Source organism: Chiroxiphia lanceolata, chromosome 16, assembly GCF_009829145.1.
Source record: "Chiroxiphia lanceolata isolate bChiLan1 chromosome 16, bChiLan1.pri, whole genome shotgun sequence".
Taxonomy (NCBI): Eukaryota; Metazoa; Chordata; class Aves; order Passeriformes; family Pipridae; genus Chiroxiphia; species Chiroxiphia lanceolata.
The window spans coordinates 10,002,549-10,021,221 of NC_045652.1; the positions used below are offsets into that span (position 1 = coordinate 10,002,549).

An 18,673-nucleotide genomic window follows, 5' to 3' on the forward strand; every position below is an offset into this window, starting at 1 on the left:
GGCTGAAGTGGAATTATAACTAATAATGTTGAAATTAGCATGTAGGACTGGAAGCAGTCTATAGAAAAAGTAGTCTATGAAAATAATGTGAACGTGGATTTTCCAAAACCTTTCCAGACACAGTGATGCAGTAGAAACATGAGCACTTCTAGAAGATATGAATGGAATTTATTCTTGAACAGTATTGAACACTGTGGAGTTGTTGTTTTGTTCAGGTTGTTGTGTTAATGTTCTACTGTTTTACAGAATGCAAATCTTATAATATCCATTTAAAATTAAACTTCAAACTTGAATGTTAAGTTACATATATGATTGTTTTCCACTGAGGACAACCTGAATCACTTGGGTAGCAGTGGAGATGGGGAAAGAAATCAGTCTTAGGGTTTTGTTGTTTTTAATGGATAGTGCTTTTATCCTTTTGTTCTTTTTATTACAGCAGTAATAACTTCTTTCTGCTTTCCTTTTATAGATTGTTGCCAATTCCTTCTTGGCAAACCCTACTACCTCTGCCCTCTTTGCAACAATTTTGGTGGAGTATCTCCTGGATCGGCTGCCAGAAATGGGCTCTAATGTGGAACTCTCCAATCTGTATCTCAAGCTGTTCAAGTTAGTCTTTGGCTCTGTCTCACTGTTTGCAGCTGAAAATGAACAAATGCTGAAGGTAAAGGTCATTTGTGTTAAAAACAAGTCTGTTTTAAAAACAAGGCTCTTAAGAGTTTTATACTGTCTAGCATTTGAGAGTCTTTTAATGTTCGAAGCACTCCTAATGATACATCTCCATTTTTTCCAAATGCCAAGTAGGTTGTCTTATTTATAAGAGGTGGTTTCTGTGAACGTTTGCTTCATATTTGAAACTATGAAGTGTTGAACTAATTCTGAGTATAAATGGCCAACCCATGATTGTGTTCTGTGATTACCATAAACCCATGTAACTTCACGGTCAGAAGATGCACATCTCGCATATTTTTCACCTTTGTTTCCACGTTAACATAGAAGTTTTGCTTGGATTGAAATCACTTTTGTGTGTGGTGAATGTTATTTGCTCCTGTCATATTCAATGACATCTACCTCTTGAGTTAGATATTTCTATGCTCTTGAAATTCTGGGTTTAAGGAATGCTGCTTTTTTCCGTTTACAACATATTGTCTGTATTCCAGGGATCTATTTATGTTGATGAGATCATCTCATTATTCAGGGAATTTAGAAATGCTGAGCTTGAAGCAAGACTGTGCACTTCTCATAAAAGCAACAGCTGCCTATACTTAGAAAAGATATTTAAGATTTTAATGGAACACTGATTGTTCTCTCATCATTTCATTTCTCTTCCTTCTACCTTATGACAAACAAAATTTCTGATACAGGCAACTGTGTAGAACAGAGTGGGGCCCACCAATTTTCCAGGTTCTTTGAAAGGTAGCCATAATATGAAGCAATATTCATTAGTAATATGAAGCAGTATTTATGTAATCTTGCTTAAGCTCTTGTAGTTTGTCATCAGAATCAAGGTCATTTGGATTTTATAAGCTGGAGATGAAATTTAAAGAGTGTAATTTACTACCTTCACAGTTTCATGCTTCTGTTACTTTTTTTGTTTCTGCAGGATTGATGATAGGGGCCTTGGGTAGACAATTTAATTGAATGATGGAGGCCATTTGCAACATTTGCATAGCAATGTGGAGAGCTTTTTAGATGTTAATAAAATCCAGAATTGTGTTACTGTTTGTCCCTGATCTGTGAGAATACTTGTATTTATCAACTCTTTAATGATTCCTTCAAACTGTTATTGTCCTCTGCTCTAGAAAGGCCACCACTTCTGTAACTTTTTTTTTTATTTAAAAGAATTTGCTTTCAAAATGAAATTAAGAACTAGTGATGAAGTTAAATCAGGAGTAAATTAATATTGTCAAGTGTCATTTCTTGTCATTCTGACACCTGATTTCAGCTCCACATCCCCAGGTTCTGTAGAGCAAAGATTTTTCATTGTGTCAAATTCGCAGAATCTCATGCTGAACTCTTGTACAGTACGATGATGATAAAATGGGTATTTTATTAATCTTCAGGCTTTATTTTCTTTATAGCCACATTTGCACAAGATTGTGAACAGCTCTATGGAACTTGCACAGACTGCCAAAGAGCCCTATAACTATTTCCTGCTGCTCAGAGCACTGTTCAGATCTATTGGAGGAGGCAGTCATGATCTGTTATACCAAGAATTCTTGCCGCTGTTACCAAACTTACTGCAAGGTAGAACAATACCTTCTTTCCCCACCCCACCTTCTGATTTTTTTTATGTAAATAGTAGTAATAAAGTTATGTTCTGTAATTAAATCCCCCCCCCCAAATTAAAGCCCTAACCCTGATAAGTAGCTTCTGATTTTTAGCTTAGCAGTTGATTAAATATCTTGAATGTGGCTTATTTTCGTTTACTATCAGCTGCTTCAGGCTCCATAGTTTTGGCTGCTTCACAATTTCTGCTGCTTGTTTTTCTGCTTTTTATTGTGGGCCTTGTGGGATTTTCTTGTTTGTTTCTTTTGGTTTTTTGGCTGTGGGTAACTTTGTTGGCTTAAAGCATTGAGGGAGAAGTGAGTAGGAGAAGCAACATTTCCAGGCCATCACTGGTTTTGTGGGAAGAGCATTACAGCAAAGCTCTGGTGGTTCTGCAGTTGAGGGCATGTGTGTGCACCTGCAAGGGCATTATGAATAGAAATGCAAGTAGTGCCAGTCTGCAGAAAGAAGTGGAAATAACAATCAGTTTGATTAATTGAGCGTTTCTGCTTGCAAGGACTGTGTTCCAGGGATATTGAGGGTGAACAAGGAAATGTGGAGAACTACTTAAACCTAAGGACAAGCTAATTGGAACTATTCCAGGACTGTAACTGGTTCTCATCTACAGCTGTAGGGACAGTTTTTATTCTGGTTAGGAAGTATGTCCATTAACAATAAATCATTATGTAGAACGTGTCAGTGTAGAAGAGGTTGCTTGGTTTATGGAGTATGTGGAATCTTCATGGGGAGAAAAATAACTTGGGGAATATGCTTAGGCTGTATGGGACAGTGAGTGTACTTGAACTCATTAAATGTTTCTTTTCAGGACTCCCAATATTTTAAAAACAATTTGTTCTGTGTGGGATTTTTTTTTATAGTTACAAGGCTGAAGTTTGAGTCCAATTATCTTTTTCTTTTTTCATCTGCTGTATTCAAATGCTGCTTTGTTGAATCTAGTATCAAACTTTATAATATGCATAGATACTCTTCCTTTCTGTATGCATGTACCTAAAAAAGCATTCTCTGCATGAAATCCTTAGATGTAAGTTAGAATTATGGATGGTATAATATTTTGTAAATCCATTATTTACAGACCTGTAAGCTCTGCAGAATTTAAAAATGTCAGGTTGTTCAAAATTTAGGAAATAGCAATTTGTAACAATAAGCTGGGCACTATCTTTTTCCTTTGACTGTGTAACTTATCCATGATTTTCAGGACTTAATATGTTACAAAGTGGGCTTCATAAGCAACACATGAAGGACTTGTTTGTAGAGCTCTGCCTCACTGTGCCTGTTCGTTTGAGCTCGTTGCTGCCCTATCTGCCAATGCTGATGGACCCCTTGGTGTCAGCTCTCAATGGATCCCAGACCCTGGTTAGCCAAGGCTTAAGAACTCTGGAATTGTGTGTGGATAACTTGCAGCCAGACTTCCTGTATGATCATATTCAGCCAGTGCGAGCTGAGCTAATGCAGGTAAATGTGTTGTTTCCTGTTAGACCACAAGAGGTCATTGATTTGCTAAATATTGTTAGAAATTTGTATGAAGCTTTGGTTATAAAAACTTGAAAAATCTGTCATGAGAACTGTACCAGCCAGATGTGTGTGTAAAAGGACAGCTGTTGTTGTGCTGTTAAGCTGAAAACTCTGAAAATTAGAAGTGAATGAATTTTTCCTTCTATATACTTTGTTAAAGGGTTAAAGTTAAGATGTGGGACTCAGTAGCAATAACTTAATGAGCAGTGATTAATGAGAGAATAATTAGAATTGGATCATTAAAAAAACAAAACAAAAAACCAAGGGAAGCCAATTACCTTCAACATGTCATTAAGCCTTAGGTATGCAATGAAGATGATGTGGCTAAAATTCAGAACAATGTTTTAAATGTGGCTATTTCCCCTAATGCAGTGCTTGCACATACTTTGCCCTTGAAATATTTTTTTACATTAAACTTGAAAAACGTTTTGCAGTAATTCCACTCAGTAATTCCGTTGCAGTAATTCCGTGTCCCGTTTGGAATGCAGGCTCTGTGGCGCACTCTGCGCAACCCCGCAGACAGCATCTCTCACGTGGCTTATCGTGTGCTGGGCAAGTTTGGTGGAAGTAACAGGAAGATGTTAAAGGAATCACAGAAACTGCAATATGTAGTCACAGAAATCCAAGGACCCAGTATTACGATTGAATTTTCAGACTGCAAAGCATCCATTCAGCTCCCAATGGAAAAGGTAAGGGCTTCGCTTACTTTCAGTGCTGAGAAACCAACTCGAAAAGTATCTGTAATAAAGGAAAATTTACTAAGTTTGTTCGCTTGTAAAACCTCCATAAAATGTGTGGTATGTCTGCCAGTTCTTTCTTTATTTCCCATATAAACTGTGTCATATGTCATCCCCAAAATAATGGATTTAGACATGCTGTTCTACTCTTACAAAGTGATAGAATAGAGAGCTTAACTGGCACAAGTAAATGGTTTCACACAATTACAGACTGGGTAAGATTGCAACTTTCAGTGTGTTTCTTAGGTGAGGAGCAGGAATATATATATATATAAAGCATAGACATTTCCTAAAGAGATGTACCCCCCCTTTTTAGTCATCTTCATATCTTAAGAAATTGATTTGAATTATTCTCAAATGTATTAAATCTTCTTGCTAAAGAATACTATTATTTCCATTAAGTAAGCCGTGTTTAGAAGTTGCTTGCAGGGACATTTCATCATGCATGGAAAATACAAATTGCTCTGTTGTAAGACAGAGTATTTTTGGTACATTTACATGTGGATATAAATGCACTGTAGACATATAGTATGTAGGGATTAGGAACAGCAATTACTGCTCGAGGGAAGGTGAAGAAAATGTCTTTTGAGGGAGAAGAGAGAGAGAGTGAAGGTTTGCCTCACTCATAATTTGAAGTGCTTTCTGACTGTGGAAATAAATGTATCTGCCATGAAACTTAACACATATAAAAGCACAGCAAATACCATAATAGTTTCGAGCCCCCTCTCTCAGGCACTCTGTGCATTTCTTAGCTTAGGCACTCCAAATTGTACATACTTTAAAAGCTACTTTTAATATATATTAATGATACCATTCCCTTGATTAACTGTAAATGCAAAGAGCAGAAGTGGTTGGTTACTCTCTCCTTTCCCATCCCAGGCAATCGAGACTGCCCTGGACTGTTTGAAGAGCGCCAACACGGAGCCCTATTACCGGAGGCAGGCGTGGGAGGTCATCAAGTGTTTCCTGGTGGCTATGATGAGCCTGGATGACAATAAACATGCATTATACCAGCTCCTTGCACATCCCAAGTATGACAATTCTTTAAACCTAAATGTGTATGTAAAATTTATAGTGTCTATAGAACAACCCGGTTTAGAGGCAATGATTAGTCTGTGCAATTCCTGGGATTTTTAACTGCTGGCAAAAAGGAATTTTGTTAGCATAGTATTTAATGCTGGTGACTTGTGTTAATGTTTCATAGTTTATTTTTCTTCCCCTAATCACAGTCTAATGTATAATCTATTACATATGATCAGACTTCTTTTTAAAATGAATTTTAGTTTCATATATTTAAATAGTTGGAATAGTCTGATACTCAATTGTATTTTAAAGATTAATTTAGACTGGGATGTTTTGTATGTACATCTAACCTTTTACTAAAGTGAAACAAATTTCACTTTCATTTAATCCCTAAGCTATAGCACAGTCACACACATAACCTCCATTTGTCTTGGTGTGGGAGCTTTTTATTGAATTCTGTTTTACTTCTTCTACAATTTTAGTCATTGATACTTAATGAGTGTATTATTTTTAGACAGCTTTAACATCTCTGCCCAAAAAGTGTGTGCTGACTTCTACTCTTGAAGTGTAGTAAATGTTGCTAAAGAGCGTAATAGCTTTCACGGTTTGGACTTCTTAAATTTGACATAAATATAGCTTTGTAATGAATAGGTTTTGTTGGGCAGTGATTTGATAAATACTGTTTCAATCATTCAAGATTAAAATCAAATGTCATTTTAAAAAAGGGGAAAATGTCAAAATATTGAAAATGACATTCTGTAATTGAGTTGCTGTGTGATGCCTGTATACCTATTATTTGTATATACGTGGCTTCTTCTAAACCACTGCCTTTAAATGTTCCTGATGAAATTGAGTTATCCATCATGTTTGAGACCAGTGGTTGACAAAATTAATACGGACCAACTGAACTGGTCTAGCTCTATCAAAATAAGTGGAAAACAGGAGGTGGAGAAGGAGTTATATATCAAGAGCAAACTTTAAATCAAGTGCTTTCCAGTGGTTGTGAATGAGGTGCCAGTGCTGCAGTTTAGGATTATAATGAAGGTCTGTTGTCTTTCAGCTTTACTGAGAAGTCCATACCCAGTGTGATCATCTCCCATCGCTACAAAGCACAGGACACTCCGGCTCGGAAAACCTTCGAACAGGCGCTGACGGGGGCGTTCATGTCCGCGGTGATCAAGGACCTGAGGCCCAGTGCCCTGCCCTTTGTAGCCAGTTTGATCCGCCACTACACCATGGTGGCAGTGGCTCAGCAGTGCGGTGAGTAATGGGGACACAGATCCTGTGGCCTCTCCTGAGGGGAGTGGAAGGGTCTGTGCTTTTACTCGCAGTAATTTGTTTAAGAAACCCATGATATTACAGTCACCTCTGTGCAGCTGTGTTGGGGTTTTTTGCTGATGGATGAATTACGTCTTAATTCTTTTGACTGGTGAAAATTAAGCAGGTTTTAAAAAACAGTCACCTAATAATACTCTCAAAATGCTGCAACCAATGAAATAATTGCAGCTTGGAGCTGTATATAGTTTTTAGGACAAGAGGGCACAATCTTAAGCTACAGCAGGGGAGGTTTAGATTGGACATTAGGAAGAAGTTCCTTACAGAGAGAGTGATTGGGCATTGGAATGGGCTGCCCAGGGAGGAGGTGGAGTCATCGTCCCTGGAGGTGTTTAAGAGACTGGATGTGGCACTCAGTGCCATGGTCTAGTAGACAAGGTGGTGTTGGGTCAAAGGTTGGACTCGATGATCTCAGAGGTCTTTTCCAACCTCGTTCATTCTGTGATAGTTCCAGAGCATTTGTGTAACTTGATACTCACAGTAATTTTTGTGGATGATCTTTAATTGGGTTGTTTCCAGCTGTGGTTTTGAAGGATCATTGGAGGAACTAACTGAACATTAGAGTGCTGCAGTGTCTTGTATCTATGAAGAAAGTTTTTGTTTGGATTTGGGCTGTATGACAAGTAATGAGGGAAAAGACATACAGTAGATATATCACTCTTCATTGTCACATTAATGTAACTTGAATTTTTATGATTCTTCATTTTAATTAAATCTTACAGTGCACAGTCTAGTGCATAGAAGAAAATATTCAAGTAGATGTAATCTTTTTTTTTTCTTCTGAAAGTGAAGAATGCTTTACAATTCATTTATATGCAAATAGGCACAGGGCTTACTGGTTCCACCACTAGCTAGTCTGAGGCGTAGTAAAATTTAATTAAAAGACTATTCATATTGAAATATCTATTGTTTTATCTTTATTTCCCCCCTCTCTCTTTTTTGCCCCTTTACAAATTGCAGGTCCTTTCTTGCTGCAGTGCTATCAGGTTGGAAGCCAGCCTAGCACAGCCATGTTTCACAGCGAAGAAAATGGGTCAAAAGGCATGGATCCCTTGGTGCTTATTGATGCCATAGCAATCTGCATGGCATATGAGGAGAAGGAGCTCTGCAAAATAGGGGAGGTGGCTCTAGCAGTGATATTTGATGTTGCGAGCATCATCTTGGGCTCAAAAGAAAGGGTGAGTTTTTTTTTAAAAAGGCATTTAAACGGTGCAGTTTCAGTCAATGCAATTTTGCTTCTAAAATTTTGGAGGCTGCCAATGAGCTGAAAAGGGCAAACTGACCCATTTCTTTGTTTCCAGGCTTGTCAGCTTCCCTTGTTCTCGTACATTGTGGAGCGTTTATGTGCTTGCTGTTATGAGCAAGCCTGGTATGCTAAACTGGGAGGTGTTGTGTCAATTAAATTTCTTATGGAACGGCTGCCGCTAATTTGGGTTCTCCAGAACCAGCAAACTTTCCTGAAGGCCCTTCTCTTTGTTATGATGGATTTGACTGGAGAGGTATGTAATGAATGAATTATATCAAATCGTGTGGGGAAAACTTCTGTTCCTAAATTCACACAGATTGAACTCTTGCTAATCTTGATTTTACTGACCTTCAGAATGCATCGTATCTGTAATTGTTGAGAATGAATTTTAGTCATTTTAACTTAAACCAAGACCCAAAGTTAGGAATGAGGTCAGATTTTTCCACATAACTTTGCTGAAGTTTTTGGGATTACACTTTTTTCTTTCAGAGTAGAAATGTACAGGCCCCATGCAGGTCACCAAAAGAACATGGATTCACTGTCACTTGTCATGGAATCATTAAGTTTAGTTGGAAATAATTATCAAGTCCAACCATTAATGGAATGCTACCATCTTCACCACTAAACTATATACCCAAGCGCCACATCTATATTTTTTTGAACACTTACTGCTTCCCTGGACAGTCTATTCCAATGTTTGACCATCCTTTCATTGAAGAAATTTCTTTTCCAGTATCCAATTTAAACCTCCCTTGGTGAAATTTGAGAACATTTCCTCTTTTCCTGAAAAACATGCACAAAACCCACTGATTTTTTTGTTCATTTTGTGTTTTACCAAAAAACTGTATGTAGTTATATGTACCTAGAGATCCATCTGCCTGATCATTTCTCATTGTGAAGGATTCCAGTGCTTGAGGTCATTTATAAAATTATGTTGCACTGCAGCTTGCAACTTTGGAATGATTGATGGGAAGACTGTTTGAATATGTGTTCTGTTTAAGTTTTATTTTTATATGGTTTTAGCCATTTGCACAGGATTCATCAAAATGAAATTCTAAGTTTGTTGGTGAGTAGTGTGTAGATTTGAGGTCTTTATTCTGTACTTAGTTAATAAAAATAATCTGTGATGCCCCAGGTTTCCAATGGAGCAGTTGCTATGGCAAAGACCACGTTAGAACAACTCTTGATCAGATGTGCAACTCCTTTAAAAGATGAAGAAAAAACAGAAGAAATCCTGGCAGCACAGGAAAAGTCTTTCCATCATGTAACACATGACCTTGTTCGAGAAGTAACCTCTCCAAACTCTACTGTGAGAAAACAAGCCATGCATTCGTTGCAGGTGCTTGCACAGGTCACTGGGAAAAGTGTCACAGTGATTATGGAGCCACATAAAGAGGTAAGCAGAAATACCTACTGAACCTGAGTTTAAAGTTGTTTTCCAGTTTGGATTTGCAGAAATGCTTTCCTGGGTACGTTTTTCCGCATTAGGAAATGAAGTTCTTTGTGCTTTGATAGCATATGTTTGTCATTTGCTGGGTTTCGTTGTTTTAAAGTACACAGTGGCTGGAGCACTATAGAAATTCATACAGCTGTGCCTGACTCTTGACCAGTATTTATAGTGTCTTCAGGTTCATTTACTTCATTAAATTATGGGCTGCTCATGCAACCACTAAGCAGATATAAGCTAGGCCATGTATATACTGCATTTTGAATGTCCACTTTGTGTTATTCTCTAAATATGAGGCATATTGCTATGCCTTTCCCTATCCAGAAAGGGACTCTAAAGATCCAAGCTGGTGTTGAAATAACTTTTAGCTAGATACTAATGCTAATAGCATTCATTCTCTTGAAAGATAAGTGAATGTACATGAACCCTAAGGACCACGACAACATACCAGAGATGTCATTACTGTAGTTTGGGAACATACAGACAAGCCTCCTAATTGATATCTTGTTTTGCTAAAGATGTTTATGGAGGAGAGTGAGAAGTTGGTGTGATGGAAAGAAGTTACACTAACTTTTTTGTTTTTCTGATATGTCAGGAGCTTAAAATACTCTTTCTTTACTTGAATGTTTGAAATGCTTCAATTTATGAATTTCTTTGTTGTTTATAACACCATGTGAAGTTATTAAATATAATAGATATATTTAACAGAGAATATGTATTAATTACAGATACTGCATTGTTTTGTGAACTGGCTGAATTAAAGTAGTTCAGAGAAATACTTTTGTTCTTCCTTAATGATTTCTCAAGCCATACATCTGGAGCAAATGGATAGAAATGTGCAGCCATGATTAGTGGTGTCTTCTCAGTGCCTGGGTCTGTGGGGTCATTTGAATAGGATACTAATTCAGTCATCTAAATTGTGTTGTGTAGGTTCTCCAAGACATGGTTCCTCCTAAAAAGCATCTACTTAGGCATCAACCTGCAAATGCCCAGATTGGCCTGATGGAGGGAAATACCTTTTGCACAACCCTGCAACCCCGATTGTTTACAATGGATCTAAATGTTGTGGAACACAAAGTTTTCTACACAGAGGTACTTTCTCTTTATGTTCTTATATTTGAATGTAGATACTTATGAGTGATGGTGTTAGTACTTTCAGTGTTAAAAATACGCATTTTTCTTTGTGCGTTTTAAAACTTTCAGAAGGTGAAATGTGAAGGTTGATTAATGTGTTTCCATAAACTTGGCTCTGAGGAAACAAGACTCAAAAGGTTCAGTTTCAAATGTGAGTCATGATGCTAAAATGATTGTTTATTTTTTTCCTAGTTATTGAATTTATGTGAGGCTGAAGACTCTGCCTTAATGAAACTACCTTGTTACAAAAGTCTTCCATCTCTTGTACCTCTTCGAATTGCAGCCTTAAGTAAGTAAAATTCCTGAACAAAGTTTGATGTAGTCAAGTGTCCTTGTGAGCAATGGGCAGTTTGCTTCCCAGGATCAGCAGAAAACCTGAGCCCTGGAAGACTGATGACTGCTCTCTAGAGGTCACAGTTTAATGGAGAGAATAATGGGAAAGTATGGCTGCTTTCTTAATGACTAGAATTTAGTTTCTGAAATGAACCCTAAACAGTTTGAGATTAATTATGTTATATAGCATTAGGAAAACTTAAGAACACTAATAGAGTTCCCATTCTTTTACTGTTTTGTGATGTATCTTGTTTTGGCAATGTGTGTAATGCTTTAGCTGTTTGTAATTTAAGATGACATAAAAAGAAACTAGAAGTGGTGTAGAATTAGGGTTTATTTTCCCCTCTCTTTTGAAATTGTGTTAACAAAGAGAACAAATTTCCTTTGATATTTGCAGATGCTCTAGCTGCCTGCAATTACTTGCCTCAGTCAAGAGAGAAGATCATTGCTGCACTCTTCAAGGCACTGAATTCAACAAATAATGAACTGCAGGAGGCAGGAGAAGCATGCATGAGAAAGGTGACTGTGTTAAATGAACAACATTCCTTTTGAGGCCATTGTTCTCTCTGCTTTACTTCCTTGGTACAAAACTTCTTGGGGAAGTTCTCTACAGGGAATCCTGGCTGCTCTGTTCAGTTTTTGTTGGTGACACTTGATAGGAGTTTCTGTCAGATGTGGTCTTCTGGGGGCCTGAACTTAGCCATAAAAATTATCCAGCTTGAAATTAAGCATTATAAACTCTTGGATAAGGACCATGCTAAATCTTTTCAGTCTTTCTGTCCAGCTGGAAGGACAGGGAAAAAGATATTTGTTCATCATGATTTGTTGTCCAATAACTGTGCCTAGTTCCAATTCAGCAAGATTTTAGTACTATTCTTCTAAAATGAAAACAAAGCTAATGAAATTACAAAGATGCTGTAAGTAATGCTGTGTAGATTGACTGACATGTAACAGGGAATGTAACTGTTTGCATTTGTTTATGCCATTGACTGACCAAAAGTCAGATGTCTTTTCCTGTCACTCTGGTCATGAGAGGGAATGTACTTATTATTTGTGATTTGTTGACAGTACAGTTGGGTTGAGATGTAAGAGGGAACAAATAAGGATTGTTTGACTTACACATCAGATTTTTGTAGTTTTTTTCCCTGTGATAAATTCATGCCCACAGGATGTTTGGTTATGACAGGAAATATTCTCTCTGGCTGCTTGCAGACAGGTTCTTCTGACCTTTTATGTTGCTCAGGATGCATGCAAATTGTAACACAGAAATTTGCTCTATTGCCTTTGGCCACATTCACAGGCAGTTCTTAATAAAGCAGTGTCTAAGTAGTTCATCCATAGCTGTGTATTTAATTTATAGCTGTAGCAGTTTTTCAATCTGTCTGTAATAAGGTCTCCTACTTGATTATTTTATGGAATATCCTGCAGTGTGTCAGAAATACTTCAGTGCTTCCCAAATCCATCCTGTCACTGGATACATTTCCAGCAATAAGTGTTGTTTGAGCTATTACATTCTGAAAGTGCAAAATACGAGAAGAAAAATCAAGTCAGCTGAATCTCTTTAAGAAAGATGCTTGCACAGAAGTCACTTCCCTCTCCACCTGTATCTTAGTCATGTACTCTCTTGCAGTTCTTGGAAGGAGCTACCATAGAAGTGGATCAAATCCACACCCACATGAGACCATTGCTGATGATGTTGGGAGACTATCGAAGCCTGACCCTGAACGTTGTGAATCGTTTGACATCAGTTACCAGACTTTTCCCCAACTCTTTCAATGATAAATTCTGTGATCAGATGATGGTAAGCCCATTCAAGTTTTTTCTTTAGCTCTTCCCGAAGAATTTTTCTTCTAGCTACTATTTGTGTTGGTGAAAAGTCAAAGAACAATTCAGTAGTGACTCAATGTGTGTGTTGGAATTGAAAGATTTTTGTTTCACAATTAATAAAAATGTGATTTCTTTAAACATTTTGAGTGTATTTTTAAAGAGCTGCTAAACCAAAAAGTTAAGAGATGTTATTTTTTAGTGAAGACATACCTACTTATGCTAAGGTCTGCTTGGACAAATTTATCTTTAAGCAAGATGCCACCAGTACCTTGAAAATATATTTTACTTCTTAATGGACTAAGTCTGTGTTGGTGCTTTCTTGATTTATTAAATTTTGGAAGGTATTACAGTGTTTATTTGCAGTTTTTAAACTGTATATGGGAATCTTTATCCTTTTGGCATGGATATTTAAATGCATCCATATCAAGCAAATGATTAAACAAGTGTAAACCTATCAGACTTAGGTTTTTGTGGTGTGTAATGTATGTACTCTTATAATCCCTGCTTAGGTGAATATGGAGAGGGCTTTTGGTAACAGAAGACTTTTCCATCTGAGGGAATGAAAATAGCTAATAATTTTTCCCTTTGTTTTCTTCAAAGAATTGTTTCTGCCTCTACTTCTTTTCTTTTAGTTTATGCTAAAATGGAACAGTCTAATTAGAAGAATAATACTAATTATCCTCTCTTTATAGCAACACCTGCGTAAATGGATGGAAGTTGTGGTTATTACACACAAAGGTGGACAAAGGAGTGATGGAAATGTGAGTTAATGAAAGCTTTTATGTGAGAAGAGAAGAAACAAGTGGTATTAACGTTTTAGAATTACAGAACTCATTCAGTTGTAAATGTTGCCATGACTGATTACACACTGATGCTTTGTTACAAGCTGATGAACTTGTATCTATATTGAATGTTTGTTAGAAATCTCAGTAAGAGAAGCTTCTTATCTGCTTAAAAGGGTTACTTTAAAGACTTTACTTACAGGTTGGTGTGGGAACAGCTCAAGGATTTTTTTTTTTCCCCCTCAGGATTTTCTGCTTAGAAATCTTTTCTTCATTGGAATGGCTGATGAGCTCAGCAGCATAATCCCTCTTTTTTTCATTAATATGTTTGATGTTCCTAACATAGTCTTTTGAAAATTATACATAATGATAATATAATCCCAGTTAATTGTGAACTACATTTATTAAAACCAAGTTCGGTATTTACTTGTTGAGATCACATTAAAATCTCTCTCCCATTGAAACTAATGGTCTCAGTGTTAACTATGGGAAGCTAATTAGTTGTCTTATAAATGGAAAATTGTACAATAATGTCAATACTGTGTGCTCTTAGCAATACAGCACTGATGGGAATTCCTGCTTCAGCATAGTTTTATGTAGATTGTCAGAAGTCCCATAACTCTATTAATTTTTTTTATCACTTATATTAAGTGCTGAGATTTATTATTGTAACTAGGAAAAAATGGGGGAAATTTCATTAATATCTTTGTTTTTCAAAATAGGATGAAATTAGATTGGCTTTTTATTTCCCTTAAAACGTGGAAATGGCTTAATGGCTTTTCATTTGTCTTTCCTGTCATTACAAAGAGAGCTTTTAAATGTGCATTTGATAATTTCTTTGTATTAGTCCTGGATGTTCTCTAATGAAGGTGAATAGAATTTTTCTTATGTTTTTAACTAAAACACTGTGCATTTCTCAGTTAAACACATTTTGTTCGGGTCAGAGTAGTTCTAAGGCCTTCATATTCTTCTCTTGGGATTCGCTCTTCAAAAGTGATGATTACAGATATCTTGCATATCTTTTTATAGCAACAGTCTTTTAGACCACAATGTGGCACCTCTAGACCAGTTTTTAGTTGTGCCTAAATCATGTTTAGTTGGGAATTCTCCTGCTTTTAATGTTTTTTATTAATGTTTTCTATGCAATTGTATGTTTAGTCTCCTAAATCTGTGATTTTTTTTTTTTTAATGTTGGTTTAAAACACTGGTATGTTGAGGGGGAGGTGCACACCAGACACTTGAGAAAGAATCTACTGTCACATCTTGAGGGAGGAGAGAAGTCTCTGGAATCATTTCAAATAGGATTGTGTGACTGCAGAGCTGATTAAATATTACTTTTCCGCTCCCTAGTTGTTGCTCTAAAGTTTCCTTAAAAAATAAAAACTCAAGGAGGACACAGACAGCATGGTCCATGTGCCAGTTGCTGTGGCAGACAGGTGTCTGTATGTACATTGTGCTGTTGCTGTCATTGGATCTTCTAAATGTAGAAAAACTGGGATGGTCAGACTGGTGGTCAGTTGTTGTAGCTGGCATTTCACTTACTCTCTTTTTTTCCTGATCATAATGAAATTCCAAAATCTGAGATACTCACTTAGGAGCAATGCTGGGGAGTGTTATCAGGGTTGGATTGTTCAGACCACGTGGTTAAATACCGATGATGGTAAAAACACATTGGAGAAGAGAACTGACTGGGAAAGCCTGGTGTTCCCCACCTGTACAAGGGGCTGTTACAATCATTTCATCTCCTTCCAGCAGCACTGGGTCAAGGTGCCATTTGATGGCAATGTTGGTGTCATGCAGTTCTCCAGCAGAGTGCAGACAGTGCCTGGTCAGCAAGGCTTTTTCATGAATGGTTCAAAAGTCTGGGGAATGAGTTTTCATATGTAAATGGTAACTGTAGACAAACTAAAAACTTCAGACATTTCAGTTAAAAATTCTGCATAATAATTGATGACTATCATAAAGATCCACATTGATGCCAGAATAACTAAGCCTTTTGTTCACTTAAATAATTTATGACAGTCCTACTGTGATCCTGAACTGTGACCTGGCTGTTTAGAGAAATGAACAAATTAAAACATAACATATTAACTAGTGCTTAAAATCTAATTCATTGGCCCAGCAAGTGAAATGCTTGATTTAAACCCTTCTTCCTCTCTTCCCTGCCTCCCTAAGGAAAGTCATGGGATTTTAGGTCATGTCTGCTAATTGAAAGAGTAAGTTTTGACTAGATGGTTGCCTCCAGCTGTTCCTCTTGTGAGAGGGTGGAAATTTCCTTGGTGGAATTTCTGTGGTGGAAGTTCTGCATTACAGCCTAAGAGGACTTTGTAGCTTTAGGGAACTGTATAGCTTGACAGCTCGAGTACTGAAAATGGTTTTGTAATTGGTGGTTTCATAATTGATGCTGGCCAAATTTGTCTTTGAAGATGCTAAAATATGGTTTCCCCTAACTTAATAATCTCTAATATCTCTTTATTCAGTATAAATATTTGAGAAACTGTGTCTAATCAGTGTACAAGTAGGAAAAAGGATACTTTTCATCCTAGTTCTTTGGAGGGCAATTTGGAGCATGTGAGATACTCATTGTCTCAATTCTTTCCATTCGAGATGAGAAAGTAACTGTACTGAAGTTAGACTGCAGCCTGAAGAATAGCATGTGCTAATTTGTACATTTATTTGATATTTTTATGGGCTTTTTCTTTTCATGCTGTGACTTCTATTTTGGTTCAGCCTGCTGCAGAAGGGCTAGAGGTGAGAAAATCAGTGGAGGCACAGGGATTTTTTTTTTTTGTTGTCATGGGTTTTTTTGTTGTAGTTGTTTGTTTTTATTTTTTCTTTTAAACTGTGGTTTGTTAGTTTTATTGTTGTATTTTGGGCAGAGTGCATTGTGCCTTTGAGTGCAGTGCTGTGAATTGTCCTCTGTTTGTCTGTGGCAGAGTAGTTTTGATGCCATTGCTGTTAAGGATGTTAAGCATGTTTGTGCTGAGAAGAGCAGGAGTTTGTTTCTCTGAAGGCATAAGTAGTTTCAAAAGTTTTTATTCTTGTTCTCAGTCCTGCACTTCAATCCAGGAGAGTAGTTTTGTCAGAGTCTGTCTGTGCAGATCATGTTAAAGGAGTGGGGCCTAATACTTTGTGTTTAAATTCAGTTGAGGAAATGCAGTGCCCTTGATAATATTTTGCACATTAGAACTTGGTTTTAGAGAGAGGTGAAGGTGGATGTTTTGTTTTTTTTTTTCCTTTCCCTTTTCTTACTGAAGGAAATCCACACTCTACCTAACTGAAATACAGTCTCCATTTAAATCACACAATGAAAAAAAGATGCAAAATTATCTTAGACTTCTGGAGAATTTAATATCTAGTGGGAGAACAGAGCTGACTTTTCTTTGAAGTAACAAGCTGTTTGCAAGATAGACTGAGCAGTGCTGTGGGAACACTGTCTCTCTTTTCCCTCACATGTAATCTGGGGGTGTGGGGTGTGTATGAGAGGTTGTTTAGATGGGAAGGTCTGGCTGTCTGATGCACGAGCCTCTTGATGTGGTGCAGTGACCACTCTGGAACTCCCCCATCAACACTATTGTTGCACAATGTTTAGCTCTTCCCTGTAAAACACCATTATACTGACAAAGAAAATGAAATTTAAACCATGATGTTACAAGGGGGGCAGGGCAGGCTTCCACAAGAGCAATTGTTTCATACATTGTGGTAAGCAGATGCTGTATAAATGTTAACCCTTTACATTTGGTTGCTGGCTATGCTAATATGGAGAGGGACAAATAAGTAAGATGTGTGATACTGTTTTTATACATTGTAGCTGGTAATGTTTAATTCAACCCTGTTTCTTTTTACCTGTAGGAAATGAAGATTTGTTCAGCAATTATAAATTTATTCCATCTGATCCCAGCTGCCCCACAGACTCTGGTTAAACCTCTCCTGGAAGTTGTTATGAAAACAGAACGAGCAATGTTAATTGAGGTAAAAGTGGAAGTTAACATTGCTGAAATTTTTGCTTTATGGTATTTTTAAACATTAGTGTATAATAATTATAATATTTTAAATGTGGCATGGGAACATTTGATGTAACAAAATGTGCTCTTGAAGCCTTTAGGAGGTATTAACATTTGTCTTACACTCTTAGAAGTTAAGTTTTTAAAGTGTCAATAAATTGTCATCATGAAAGTTGTGAACATTTTGTAAGTGCATGAATGCCAAGTCAAATGTATTTTTCTGAGTGGTAGTAAATTAGTTGAAAATACTCTATACTCTGCATTTTTAATTTAAGCTTTGTGAATTTTTCAGGCTGGCAGTCCATTCAGGGAACCACTGATAAAATTTTTGACACGTCATCCATCCCAGACTGTGGAGCTGTTCATGATGGAAGCCACTTTAAATGATCCCCAGTGGAGCAGAATGTTTATGGTAAGCTGTGTGGGAAGGGGAACAGGAAAAAGCCCTCAACTTCACAAATCTGGTGAACAAAAAGCTTTTCATCTTTTGCACCTTTTTTTGCTGTATGACCTTGTAGTCCTTAATCATGGTCTTACTCTGACTGTAGGGTGCCTATTCTTGGGTTTGTATTTGTTTGTCCTGAAGTGTTGATTCTATACCTTTCCACATCATGTAGGGCTGTTACTGAAGTTGTAGGCGATGTTTTTATATACGTGAAATACGACCTCTGCAGCTTTAGTGAGGGATATAAAAGCTTCAGGATAATATAACCTTTTGGCATTTTGGCTTTTAAAGGTTATTAAAATTATTTCTTCCCCTTTTGCAGAGTTTCTTAAAGCATAAAGATGCCAAACCCCTGCGAGATGTCCTGGCAGCTAATCCCAACCGATTTATCACTCTGCTCTTGCCCGTCGGTACCCAGGCAGCCGTGAGACCTGGGTCTCCAAGCACCACCACAATGCGTCTGGATCTGCAGTTCCAAGCTATCAAAGTATCATTTATTCTTGTTTATCTTTGCTCTAGACAGTTAAAACCTCTTCAGCTGCAAGCCTCTTACATTACAGGC

At 37.2% G+C, this 18,673-nt stretch overlaps 1 protein-coding gene across 4 annotated transcripts in view; it reads left to right on the top strand.

Annotated features, from left to right (window-relative positions):
* TRRAP (transformation/transcription domain associated protein) overlaps positions 1-18,673 on the top strand; it is a 76,340-nt gene that overhangs the window by 12,612 nt on the left and 45,055 nt on the right. For all 4 annotated transcript variants that reach the window (XM_032703768.1, XM_032703770.1, XM_032703769.1 and 1 more), the window contains 17 exons: positions 470-661; positions 2,079-2,244; positions 3,482-3,738; positions 4,287-4,487; positions 5,415-5,566; positions 6,619-6,818; positions 7,854-8,071; positions 8,195-8,392; positions 9,275-9,535; positions 10,517-10,678; positions 10,913-11,009; positions 11,451-11,572; positions 12,684-12,854; positions 13,573-13,641; positions 17,515-17,634; positions 17,959-18,078; positions 18,434-18,598. In XM_032703768.1, coding sequence (XP_032559659.1) covers positions 470-661; positions 2,079-2,244; positions 3,482-3,738; positions 4,287-4,487; positions 5,415-5,566; positions 6,619-6,818; positions 7,854-8,071; positions 8,195-8,392; positions 9,275-9,535; positions 10,517-10,678; positions 10,913-11,009; positions 11,451-11,572; positions 12,684-12,854; positions 13,573-13,641; positions 17,515-17,634; positions 17,959-18,078; positions 18,434-18,598 — 2,871 coding nt within the window. The remainder of the gene's footprint in view (positions 1-469; positions 662-2,078; positions 2,245-3,481; positions 3,739-4,286; positions 4,488-5,414; positions 5,567-6,618; positions 6,819-7,853; positions 8,072-8,194; positions 8,393-9,274; positions 9,536-10,516; positions 10,679-10,912; positions 11,010-11,450; positions 11,573-12,683; positions 12,855-13,572; positions 13,642-17,514; positions 17,635-17,958; positions 18,079-18,433; positions 18,599-18,673) is intronic.